At 33.4% G+C, this 16,230-nt stretch overlaps 2 protein-coding genes and 1 long non-coding RNA gene across 5 annotated transcripts in view; 1 reads left to right on the forward strand and 2 right to left on the reverse strand.

Moving 5' to 3' along the window:
* Positions 1-16,230, reverse strand: part of LOC142669034 (gastrula zinc finger protein XlCGF66.1-like) — a 351,749-nt gene that overhangs the window by 150,579 nt on the left and 184,940 nt on the right. The gene's annotated exons all lie outside the window — the stretch shown is intronic.
* The window catches only part of LOC142669036 (uncharacterized), a 168,462-nt gene that overhangs the window by 85,248 nt on the left and 66,984 nt on the right, over positions 1-16,230 (reverse strand). The window lies entirely within an intron of this gene.
* LOC142669033 (uncharacterized) overlaps positions 1-16,230 on the forward strand; it is a 45,113-nt gene that overhangs the window by 1,886 nt on the left and 26,997 nt on the right. For both annotated transcript variants that reach the window (XM_075847090.1, XM_075847091.1), the window contains exon 4: positions 860-957. In XM_075847090.1, coding sequence (XP_075703205.1) covers positions 860-957 — 98 coding nt within the window. The remainder of the gene's footprint in view (positions 1-859; positions 958-16,230) is intronic.

Consider the following 16,230-nt stretch of genomic DNA (forward strand, 5'->3'; position numbering starts at 1 on the left):
TCACAATTAAATACTTTGCAGAAAATCTGCATCTTATCAGCCCCGTGTGCACATACCCTTAAAGTGACACGTCAGATTTGAGAAATGGTTCTCTTAAACAGGTCAAAAATAGGCCATGGATTCCACTCCCAGAGGAGTCCCTGACATCACTGTCCATATATGGACAGAGACGTCAGGGGCTCCCTCTAGAAGCACAATTTCCAGCCAAGTTGACGGCAACGCTCTGGCAAATGATTCCGCTCCTAGAGGGAGCTTCAGTGGCGCTATCTACAGGGGATGAGGTGCTATCTGCAGGGGTTTGGCATAAGTTTGATTAAACTAAGGGGGAGATGTGCCGGCACTTGTGGAGAGAGCCGGCGGACAGAAAAGTACAACCCTGTTCAATTCTGCCAATATTTATTTATGTGACACCTGCCCAGGGCATCAGGAGTTGGAAAGTATATAGCCATGTCGTGAAGGGGTTAATTAATATGTATAGAAAATATTGCCTACAGAGGTGTACACAGCCTTTAAGAGGCTAATAAGCAAGTGACACCCAGACCATTTTTGGTTGCAGGTAACTAAATAGAGGCGTCCTGTGTCCCGCCACGTTCATGTGTATCCGCGTCCACAGAAGGCAGATACAGGTAAATACTATGGTGGAGCAGGGAGCCAGTTACGCCCCGCCGTTCGCTCTGGTAGGGCACAGTCTACTTTAGGCCGGCGGCTTACAAGGTGCAGGAACATCGACACCGGTAGTGAGGACCTCAACATTGTAATTCCGGCTCTGATCAGTAAACATAGAAGTGTAGAGAGAAGTGTCTGATATATAGACAGATATACAGTAGTCATGTATTCAGTCCCTGTGTGTTTCCTACAGATGGATCCAGTAGGAGAAATCCACCAGAGAGATGTCCCAGTCCTCTGTATTCCCAGGACTGTCCAGAGGAAAATCACAATGTCCCAGAGAATCATCAGGTAGATGAAGCTGAGCCGTATACCAGGTCTATATAGGGGGTGCGGAGCTTTTCGGTCCTGCGGTCATTAGGGACAGAAATATATACTGATAGTACACAGGCATATATCTATATACTGATAGTACACAGGCATATATCTATATACTGATAGTACACAGGCATATATCTATATACTGATAGCACACAGGCATATATCTATATACTGATAGTACACAGGCATACATCTATATACTGATAGTACACAGGCATATATCTATATACTGATAGTACACAGGCATATATCTATATACTGATAGTACACAGGCATATATCTATATACTGATAGTACACAGGCATATATCTATATACTGATAGTACACAGGCATATATCTATATACTGATAGTACACAGGCATATATCTATATACTGATAGTACACAGGCATATATCTATATACTGATAGTACACAGGCATATATCATATATACTGATAGTACACAGGCATATATCTATATACTGATAGCACACAGGCATATATCTATATACTGATAGTACACAGGCATATATCTATACACTGATAGTACACAGGCATATATCTATATACTGATAGTACACAGGCATATATCTATATACTGATAGTACACAGGCATATATCTATATACTGATAGTACACAGGCATATATCTATATACTGATAGTACACAGGCATATATCTATATACTGATAGTACACAGGCATATATCTATATACTGATAGCACACAGGCATATATCTATATACTGATAGTACACAGGCATATATCTATATACTGATAGTACACAGGCATATATCTATATACTGATAGTACACAGGCATATATCTATATACTGATAGCACACAGGCATATATCTATACACTGATAGTACACAGGCATATATCTATATACTGATAGTACACGGGCACATATCTATATACTGATAGTACACAGGCATATATCTATATACTGATAGTACACAGGCATATATCTATATACTGATAGTACACAGGCATATATCAATACACTGATAGTACACAGGCATATATCTATATACTGATAGTACACAGGCATATATCTATACACTGATAGTACACAGGCATATATCTATATACTGATAGTACACAGGCATATATCTATATACTGATAGTACACAGGCCTATATCTATATACTGATAGTACACAGGCATATATCTATATACTGATAGTATACAGGCATATATCTATATACTGATAGTACACAGGCATATATCTATATACTGATAGTACACAGGCATATATCTATATACTGATAGTACACAGGCATATATCTATATACTGATAGCACACAGGCATATATCTATATACTGATAGTACACAGGCATATATCTATATACTGATAGTACACAGGCATATATCTATATACTGATAGTACACAGGCATATATCTATATACTGATAGTACACAGTCATATATCTATATACTGATAGCACACAGGCATATATCTATATACTGATAGTACACAGGCATATATCTATACACTGATAGTACACAGGCCTATATCTATATACTGATAGTACACAGGCATATATCTATATACTGATAGTATACAGGCATATATCTATATACTGATAGTACACAGGCATATATCTATATACTGATAGTACACAGGCATATATCTATATACTGATAATACACAGGCATATATCTATATACTGATAGTACACAGGCATATATCTATATACTGATAGCACACAGGCATATATCTATATACTGATAGTACACAGGCATATATCTATATACTGATAGTACACAGGCATACATCTATATACTGATAATACACAGGCATATATCTATATACTGATAGTACACAGGCATATATCTATATACTGATAGTACACAGGCATATATCTATACACTGATAGCACACAGGCATATATCTATACACTGATAGTACACAGGCATATATCTATATACTGATAGTACACAGGTATATATCTATATACTGATAGTACACAGGCACATATCTATATACTGATAGCACACAGGCATATATCTATATACTGATAGCACACAGGCATATATCTATATACTGATAGCACACAGGCATATATCTATATACTGATAGTACACAGGCATATATCTATACACTGATAGTACACAGGCATATATCTATACACTGATAGTACACATGCATATATCTATATACTGATAGTACACAGGCATATATCTATATACTGATAGTACACAGGCATATATCTATACACTGATAGCACACAGGCATATATCTATACACTGATAGTACACAGGCGTATATCTATATACTGATAGTACACAGGCGTATATCTATATACTGATAGTACACAGGCGTATATCTATATACTGATAGTACACAGGCATATATCTATATACTGATAGTACACAGGCATATATCTATACACTGATAGCACACAGCCATATATCTATATACTGATAGTACACAGCCATATATCTATATACTGATAGTACACAGGCATATATCTATATACTGATAGTACACAGGCATATATCTATACACTGATAGCACACAGCCATATATCTATATACTGATAGTACACAGGCATATATCTATATACTGATAGTACACAGGCATATATCTATATACTGATAGTACACAGGTATATATCTATATACTGATAGTACACAGGCACATATCTATATACTGATAGCACACAGGCATATATCTATATACTGATAGCACACAGGCATATATCTATATACTGATAGCACACAGGCATATATCTATATACTGATAGTACACAGGCATATATCTATACACTGATAGTACACAGGCATATATCTATACACTGATAGTACACAGACATATATCTATATACTGATAGTACACAGGCATATATCTATATACTGATAGTACACAGCCATATATCTATACACTGATAGCACACAGGCATATATCTATATACTGATAGTACACAGGCATATATCTATATACTGATAGTACACAGGCATATATCTATATACTGATAGCACACAGGCATATATCTATACACTGATAGCACACAGGCATATATCTATACACTGATAGTACACAGGCCTATATCTATATACTGATAGCACACAGGCATATATCTATATACTGATAGCACACAGGCATATATCTATATACTGATAGTACACAGGCATATATCTATATACTGATAGCACACAGGCATATAGCTATATACTGATAGTACACAGGCATATATCTATACACTGATAATACACAGGCATATATTTATATACTGATAGTACACAGGCATATATCTATATACTGATAGTACACAGGCATATATCTATATACTGATAGCACACAGGCATATATCTATACACTGATAGCACACAGGCATATATCTATACACTGATAGTACACAGGCCTATATCTATATACTGATAGCACACAGGCATATATCTATATACTGATAGCACACAGGCATATATCTATATACTGATAGTACACAGGCATATATCTATATACTGATAGCACACAGGCATATAGCTATATACTGATAGCACACAGGCATATATCTATATACTGATAGCACACAGGCATATATCTATATAATGATAGTACACAGGCATATATCTATATACTGATAGTACACAGGCATATATCTATACACTGATAGCACACAGGCATATATCTATACACTGATAGTACACAGGCCTATATCTATATACTGATAGCACACAGGCATATATCTATATACTGATAGCACACAGGCATATATCTATATACTGATAGTACACAGGCATATATCTATACACTGATAATACACAGGCATATATCTATATACTGATAGTACACAGGCATATATCTATACACTGATAGTACACAGGCATATATCTATACACTGATAATACACAGGCATATATCTATATACTGATAGTACACAGGCATATATCTATATACTGATAGTACACAGGCATATATCTATATACTGATAGCACACAGGCATATATCTATATACTGATAGTACACAGCCATATATCTATATACTGATAGTACACAGGCATATATCTATATACTGATAGTACACAGGCATATATCTATATACTGATAGCACACAGGCATATATCTATACACTGATAGTACACAGCCATATATCTATATACTGATAGTACACAGGCATATATCTATATACTGATAGTACACAGGCCTATATCTATATACTGATAGCACACAGGCATATATCTATATACTGATAGTACACAGGCATATATCTATATACTGATAGTACACAGGCATATATCTATACACTGATAGCACACAGGCATATATCTATATACTGATAGTACACAGGCATATATCTATATACTGATAGTACACAGGCATATATCTATATACTGATAGTACACAGGCATATATCTATATACTGATAGTACACTGGCATATATCTATATACTGATAGTACACAGGCATATATCTATACACTGATAATACACAGGCATATATCTATATACTGATAGTACACAGGCATATATCTATATACTGATAGTACACAGGCATATATCTATATACTGATAGTACACAGGTATATATCTATATACTGATAGCACACAGGCATATATCTATACACTGATAGAACACAGGCATATATTAGTACACAGCCATATATCTATATACTGATAGCACACAGGCATATATCTATATACTGATAGTACACAGGCATATATCTATATACTGATAGTACACAGGCATATATCTATATACTAATAGTACACAGGCATATATCTATATACTGATAGTACACAGGCGTATATCTATACACTGATAGCACACAGGCATATATCTATATACTGATAGTACACTGGCATATATCTATATACTGATAGTACACAGGCATATATCTATATACTGATAGTACACAGGCATATATCTATACACTGATAATACACAGGCATATATCTATATACTGATAGTACACAGGCATATATCTATATACTGATAGTACACAGGCATATATCTATATACTGATAGTACACAGGTATATATCTATATACTGATAGCACACTGGCATATATCTATATACTGATAGTACACAGGCATATATCTATATACTGATAGTACACAGGCATATATCTATATACTAATAGTACACAGGCATATATCTATATACTGATAGTACACAGGCATATATCTATATACTGACAGTACACAGGCATATATCTATACACTGATAGCACACAGGCATATATCTATACACTGATAGTACACAGGCCTATATCTATATACTGATAGCACACAGGCATATATCTATATACTGATAGCACACAGGCATATATCGATATACTGATAGTACACAGGCATATATCTATACACTGATAATACACAGGCATATATCTATATACTGATAGTACACAGGCATATATCTATATACTGATAGTACACAGGCATATATCTATATACTGATAGTACACAGGCATATATCTATATACTGATAGTACACAGTCATATATCTATATACTGATAGCACACAGGCATATATCTATATACTGATAGTACACAGGCATATATCTATACACTGATAGTACACAGGCCTATATCTATATACTGATAGTACACAGGCATATATCTATATACTGATAGTATACAGGCATATATCTATATACTGATAGTACACAGGCATATATCTATATACTGATAGTACACAGGCATATATCTATATACTGATAATACACAGGCATATATCTATATACTGATAGTACACAGGCATATATCTATATACTGATAGCACACAGGCATATATCTATATACTGATAGTACACAGGCATATATCTATATACTGATAGTACACAGGCATACATCTATATACTGATAATACACAGGCATATATCTATATACTGATAGTACACAGGCATATATCTATATACTGATAGTACACAGGCATATATCTATACACTGATAGCACACAGGCATATATCTATACACTGATAGTACACAGGCATATATCTATATACTGATAGTACACAGGTATATATCTATATACTGATAGTACACAGGCACATATCTATATACTGATAGCACACAGGCATATATCTATATACTGATAGCACACAGGCATATATCTATATACTGATAGCACACAGGCATATATCTATATACTGATAGTACACAGGCATATATCTATACACTGATAGTACACAGGCATATATCTATACACTGATAGTACACATGCATATATCTATATACTGATAGTACACAGGCATATATCTATATACTGATAGTACACAGGCATATATCTATACACTGATAGCACACAGGCATATATCTATACACTGATAGTACACAGGCGTATATCTATATACTGATAGTACACAGGCGTATATCTATATACTGATAGTACACAGGCGTATATCTATATACTGATAGTACACAGGCATATATCTATATACTGATAGTACACAGGCATATATCTATACACTGATAGCACACAGCCATATATCTATATACTGATAGTACACAGCCATATATCTATATACTGATAGTACACAGGCATATATCTATATACTGATAGTACACAGGCATATATCTATACACTGATAGCACACAGCCATATATCTATATACTGATAGTACACAGGCATATATCTATATACTGATAGTACACAGGCATATATCTATATACTGATAGTACACAGGTATATATCTATATACTGATAGTACACAGGCACATATCTATATACTGATAGCACACAGGCATATATCTATATACTGATAGCACACAGGCATATATCTATATACTGATAGCACACAGGCATATATCTATATACTGATAGTACACAGGCATATATCTATACACTGATAGTACACAGGCATATATCTATACACTGATAGTACACAGACATATATCTATATACTGATAGTACACAGGCATATATCTATATACTGATAGTACACAGCCATATATCTATACACTGATAGCACACAGGCATATATCTATATACTGATAGTACACAGGCATATATCTATATACTGATAGTACACAGGCATATATCTATATACTGATAGCACACAGGCATATATCTATACACTGATAGCACACAGGCATATATCTATACACTGATAGTACACAGGCCTATATCTATATACTGATAGCACACAGGCATATATCTATATACTGATAGCACACAGGCATATATCTATATACTGATAGTACACAGGCATATATCTATATACTGATAGCACACAGGCATATAGCTATATACTGATAGTACACAGGCATATATCTATACACTGATAATACACAGGCATATATTTATATACTGATAGTACACAGGCATATATCTATATACTGATAGTACACAGGCATATATCTATATACTGATAGCACACAGGCATATATCTATACACTGATAGCACACAGGCATATATCTATACACTGATAGTACACAGGCCTATATCTATATACTGATAGCACACAGGCATATATCTATATACTGATAGCACACAGGCATATATCTATATACTGATAGTACACAGGCATATATCTATATACTGATAGCACACAGGCATATAGCTATATACTGATAGCACACAGGCATATATCTATATACTGATAGCACACAGGCATATATCTATATAATGATAGTACACAGGCATATATCTATATACTGATAGTACACAGGCATATATCTATACACTGATAGCACACAGGCATATATCTATACACTGATAGTACACAGGCCTATATCTATATACTGATAGCACACAGGCATATATCTATATACTGATAGCACACAGGCATATATCTATATACTGATAGTACACAGGCATATATCTATACACTGATAATACACAGGCATATATCTATATACTGATAGTACACAGGCATATATCTATACACTGATAGTACACAGGCATATATCTATACACTGATAATACACAGGCATATATCTATATACTGATAGTACACAGGCATATATCTATATACTGATAGTACACAGGCATATATCTATATACTGATAGCACACAGGCATATATCTATATACTGATAGTACACAGCCATATATCTATATACTGATAGTACACAGGCATATATCTATATACTGATAGTACACAGGCATATATCTATATACTGATAGCACACAGGCATATATCTATACACTGATAGTACACAGCCATATATCTATATACTGATAGTACACAGGCATATATCTATATACTGATAGTACACAGGCCTATATCTATATACTGATAGCACACAGGCATATATCTATATACTGATAGTACACAGGCATATATCTATATACTGATAGTACACAGGCATATATCTATACACTGATAGCACACAGGCATATATCTATATACTGATAGTACACAGGCATATATCTATATACTGATAGTACACAGGCATATATCTATATACTGATAGTACACAGGCATATATCTATATACTGATAGTACACTGGCATATATCTATATACTGATAGTACACAGGCATATATCTATACACTGATAATACACAGGCATATATCTATATACTGATAGTACACAGGCATATATCTATATACTGATAGTACACAGGCATATATCTATATACTGATAGTACACAGGTATATATCTATATACTGATAGCACACAGGCATATATCTATACACTGATAGAACACAGGCATATATTAGTACACAGCCATATATCTATATACTGATAGCACACAGGCATATATCTATATACTGATAGTACACAGGCATATATCTATATACTGATAGTACACAGGCATATATCTATATACTAATAGTACACAGGCATATATCTATATACTGATAGTACACAGGCGTATATCTATACACTGATAGCACACAGGCATATATCTATATACTGATAGTACACAGGCATATATCTATATACTGATAGTACACAGGCATATATCTATATACTGATAGTACACAGGCATATATCTATACACTGATAATACACAGGCATATATCTATATACTGATAGTACACAGGCATATATCTATATACTGATAGTACACAGGCATATATCTATATACTGATAGTACACAGGTATATATCTATATACTGATAGCACACTGGCATATATCTATATACTGATAGTACACAGGCATATATCTATATACTGATAGTACACAGGCATATATCTATATACTAATAGTACACAGGCATATATCTATATACTGATAGTACACAGGCATATATCTATATACTGACAGTACACAGGCATATATCTATACACTGATAGCACACAGGCATATATCTATACACTGATAGTACACAGGCCTATATCTATATACTGATAGCACACAGGCATATATCTATATACTGATAGCACACAGGCATATATCGATATACTGATAGTACACAGGCATATATCTATACACTGATAATACACAGGCATATATCTATATACTGATAGTACACAGGCATATATCTATATACTGATAGTACACAGGCATATATCTATACACTGATAATACACAGGCATATATCTATATACTGATAGTACACAGGCATATATCTATATACTGATAGTACACAGGCATATATCTATACACTGATAGCACACAGGCATATATCTATACACTGATAGTACACAGGCCTATATCTATATACTGATAGCACACAGGCATATATCTATATACTGATAGCACACAGGCATATATCTATATACTGATAGTACACAGGCATATATCTATATACTGATAGTACACAGGCATATATCTATACACTGATAGCACACAGGCATATATCTATATACTGATAGTACACTGGCATATATCTATATACTGATAGTACACAGGCATATATCTATATACTGATAGTACACAGGCATATATCTATACACTGATAATACACATGCATATATCTATATACTGATAGTACACAGGCATATATCTATATACTGATAGTACACAGGCATATATCTATACACTGATAATACACAGGCCTATATCTATATACTGATAGCACACAGGCATATATCTATATACTGATAGCACACAGGCATATATCTATATACTGATAGTACACAGGCATATATCTATATACTGATAGTACACAGGCATATATCTATACACTGATAGCACACAGGCATATATCTATATACTGATAGTACACTGGCATATATCTATATACTGATAGTACACAGGCATATATCTATATACTGATAGTACACAGGCATATATCTATACACTGATAATACACATGCATATATCTATATACTGATAGTACACAGGCATATATCTATATACTGATAGTACACAGGCATATATCTATACACTGATAATACACAGGCATATATCTATATACTGATAGTACACAGGCATATATCTATATACTGATAGTACACAGGCATATATCTATATACTGATAGTACACAGGTATATATCTATATACTGATAGCACACAGGCATATATCTATATACTGATAGCACACAGGCATATATCTATATACTGATAGTACACAGGCATATATCTATACACTGATAGTACACAGGCATATATCTATATACTAATAGTACACAGGCATATATCTATATACTGATAGTACACAGGCATATATCTATATACTGATAGTACACAGGCATATATCTATATACTGATAGCACACAGGCATATATCTATATACTGATAGTACACAGGCATATATCTATATACTGATAGTACACAGGCATATATCTATATACTGATAGTACTCCGGCGTATATCTATATACTGATAGTACACAGGCGTATATCTATATACTGATAGTACACAGGCGTATATCTATATACTGATAGTACACAGGCGTATATCTATATACTGATAGTACACAGGCATATATCTATATACTGACAGTACACAGGCATATATCTATACACTGATAGCACACAGGCATATATCTATACACTGATAGTACACAGGCCTATATCTATATACTGATAGCACACAGGCATATATCTATATACTGATAGCACACAGGCATATATCGATATACTGATAGTACACAGGCATATATCTATACACTGATAATACACAGGCATATATCTATATACTGATAGTACACAGGCATATATCTATATACTGATAGTACACAGGCATATATCTATACACTGATAATACACAGGCATATATCTATATACTGATAGTACACAGGCATATATCTATATACTGATAGTGCACAGGCATATATCTATACACTGATAGCACACAGGCATATATCTATACACTGATAGTACACAGGCCTATATCTATATACTGATAGCACACAGGCATATATCTATATACTGATAGCACACAGGCATATATCTATATACTGATAGTACACAGGCATATATCTATATACTGATAGTACACAGGCATATATCTATACACTGATAGCACACAGGCATATATCTATATACTGATAGTACACTGGCATATATCTATATACTGATAGTACACAGGCATATATCTATATACTGATAGTACACAGGCATATATCTATACACTGATAATACACATGCATATATCTATATACTGATAGTACACAGGCATATATCTATATACTGATAGTACACAGGCATATATCTATACACTGATAATACACAGGCCTATATCTATATACTGATAGCACACAGGCATATATCTATATACTGATAGCACACAGGCATATATCTATATACTGATAGTACACAGGCATATATCTATATACTGATAGTACACAGGCATATATCTATACACTGATAGCACACAGGCATATATCTATATACTGATAGTACACTGGCATATATCTATATACTGATAGTACACAGGCATATATCTATATACTGATAGTACACAGGCATATATCTATACACTGATAATACACATGCATATATCTATATACTGATAGTACACAGGCATATATCTATATACTGATAGTACACAGGCATATATCTATACACTGATAATACACAGGCATATATCTATATACTGATAGTACACAGGCATATATCTATATACTGATAGTACACAGGCATATATCTATATACTGATAGTACACAGGTATATATCTATATACTGATAGCACACAGGCATATATCTATATACTGATAGCACACAGGCATATATCTATATACTGATAGTACACAGGCATATATCTATACACTGATAGTACACAGGCATATATCTATATACTAATAGTACACAGGCATATATCTATATACTGATAGTACACAGGCATATATCTATATACTGATAGTACACAGGCATATATCTATATACTGATAGCACACAGGCATATATCTATATACTGATAGTACACAGGCATATATCTATATACTGATAGTACACAGGCATATATCTATATACTAATAGTACACAGGCATATATCTATATACTGATAGTACTCCGGCGTATATCTATATACTGATAGTACACAGGCGTATATCTATATACTGATAGTACACAGGCGTATATCTATATACTGATAGTACACAGGCGTATATCTATATACAGATAGTACACAGGCATATATCTATACACTGATAGTACAGAGGCATATATCTATATACTGATAGTACACAGGCATATATCTATATACTGATAGTACACAGGCATATATCTATATACTGATAGTAAACAGGCATATATCTATACACTGATAGTACACAGGCATATATCTATATACTTATAGCACACAGGCATATATCTATACACTGATAGTACACAGGCCTATATCTATATACTGATAGCACACAGGCATATATCTATATACTGATAGCACACAGGCATATATCTATATACTGATAGTACACAGGCATATATCTATACACTGATAATACACAGGCATATATCTATATACTGATAGTACACAGGCATATATCTATATACTGATAGTACACAGGCATATATCTATATACTGATAGTACACAGGCATATATCTATATACTGATAGTACACAGGTATATATCTATATACTGATAGTACACAGGCACATATCTATATACTGATAGCACACAGGCATATATCTATATACTGATAGTACACAGGCATATATCTATACACTGATAATACACAGGCATATATCTATATACTGATAGTACACAGGCATATATCTATATACTGATAGTACACAGGCATATATCTATATACTGATAGTACACAGGCATATATCTATATACTGATAGTACACAGGCATATATCTATACACTGATAATACACAGGCATATATCTATATACTGATAGTACACAGGCATATATCTATATACTGATAGTACACAGGCATATATCTATATATTGATAGTACACAGGTATATATCTATATACTGATAGCACACAGGCATATATCTATACACTGATAGAACACAGGCATATATTAGTACACAGCCATATATCTATATACTGATAGCACACAGGCATATATCTATATACTGATAGTACACAGGCATATATCTATATACTGATAGTACACAGGCATATATCTATATACTAATAGTACACAGGCATATATCTATATACTGATAGTACACAGGCGTATATCTATATACTGATAGTACACAGGCATATATCTATACACTGATAGCACACAGGCATATATCTATATACTGATAGTACACTGGCATATATCTATATACTGATAGTACACAGGCATATATCTATATACTGATAGTACACAGGCATATATCTATACACTGATAATACACAGGCATATATCTATATACTGATAGTACACAGGCATATATCTATATACTGATAGTACACAGGCATATATCTATATACTGATAGTACACAGGTATATATCTATATACTGATAGCACACAGGCATATATCTATACACTGATAGAACACAGGCATATATTAGTACACAGCCATATATCTATATACTGATAGCACACAGGCATATATCTATATACTGATAGTACACAGGCATATATCTATATACTGATAGTACACAGGCATATATCTATATACTGATAGTACACAGGCATATATCTATATACTAATAGTACACAGGCATATATCTATATACTGATAGTACACAGGCATATATCTATATACTGATAGTACACAGGCATATATCTATACACTGATAGTACACAGGCATATATCTATACACTGATAATACACAGGCATATATCTATATACTGATAGTACACAGGCATATATCTATATACTGATAGTACACAGGCATATATCTATATACTGATAGCACACAGGCATATATCTATATACTGATAGTACACAGCCATATATCTATATACTGATAGTACACAGGCATATATCTATATACTGATAGTACACAGGCATATATCTATATACTGATAGCACACAGGCATATATCTATACACTGATAGTACACAGCCATATATCTATATACTGATAGTACACAGGCATATATCTATATACTGATAGTACACAGGCCTATATCTATATACTGATAGCACACAGGCATATATCTATATACTGATAGTACACAGGCATATATCTATATACTGATAGTACACAGGCATATATCTATACACTGATAGCACACAGGCATATATCTATATACTGATAGTACACAGGCATATATCTATATACTGATAGTACACAGGCATATATCTATATACTGATAGTACACAGGCATATATCTATATACTGATAGTACACTGGCATATATCTATATACTGATAGTACACAGGCATATATCTATACACTGATAATACACAGGCATATATCTATATACTGATAGTACACAGGCATATATCTATATACTGATAGTACACAGGCATATATCTATATACTGATAGTACACAGGTATATATCTATATACTGATAGCACACAGGCATATATCTATACACTGATAGAACACAGGCATATATTAGTACACAGCCATATATCTATATACTGATAGCACACAGGCATATATCTATATACTGATAGTACACAGGCATATATCTATATACTGATAGTACACAGGCATATATCTATATACTAATAGTACACAGGCATATATCTATATACTGATAGTACACAGGCATATATCTATATACTGATAGTACACAGGCATATATCTATACACTGATAATACACAGGCATATATCTATATACTGATAGTACACAGGCATATATCTATATACTGATAGTACACAGGCATATATCTATACACTGATAGCACACAGGCATATATCTATACACTGATAGTACACAGGCCTATATCTATATACTGATAGCACACAGGCATATATCTATATACTGATAGTACACAGGCATATATCTATATACTGATAGTACACAGGCATATATCTATACACTGATAGCACACAGGCATATATCTATATACTGATAGTACACTGGCATATATCTATATACTGATAGTACACAGGCA

The sequence above is a fragment of the Rhinoderma darwinii genome, assembly GCF_050947455.1.
Source record: "Rhinoderma darwinii isolate aRhiDar2 chromosome 1 unlocalized genomic scaffold, aRhiDar2.hap1 SUPER_1_unloc_12, whole genome shotgun sequence".
In the NCBI taxonomy this organism is placed as follows: Eukaryota; Metazoa; Chordata; class Amphibia; order Anura; family Rhinodermatidae; genus Rhinoderma; species Rhinoderma darwinii.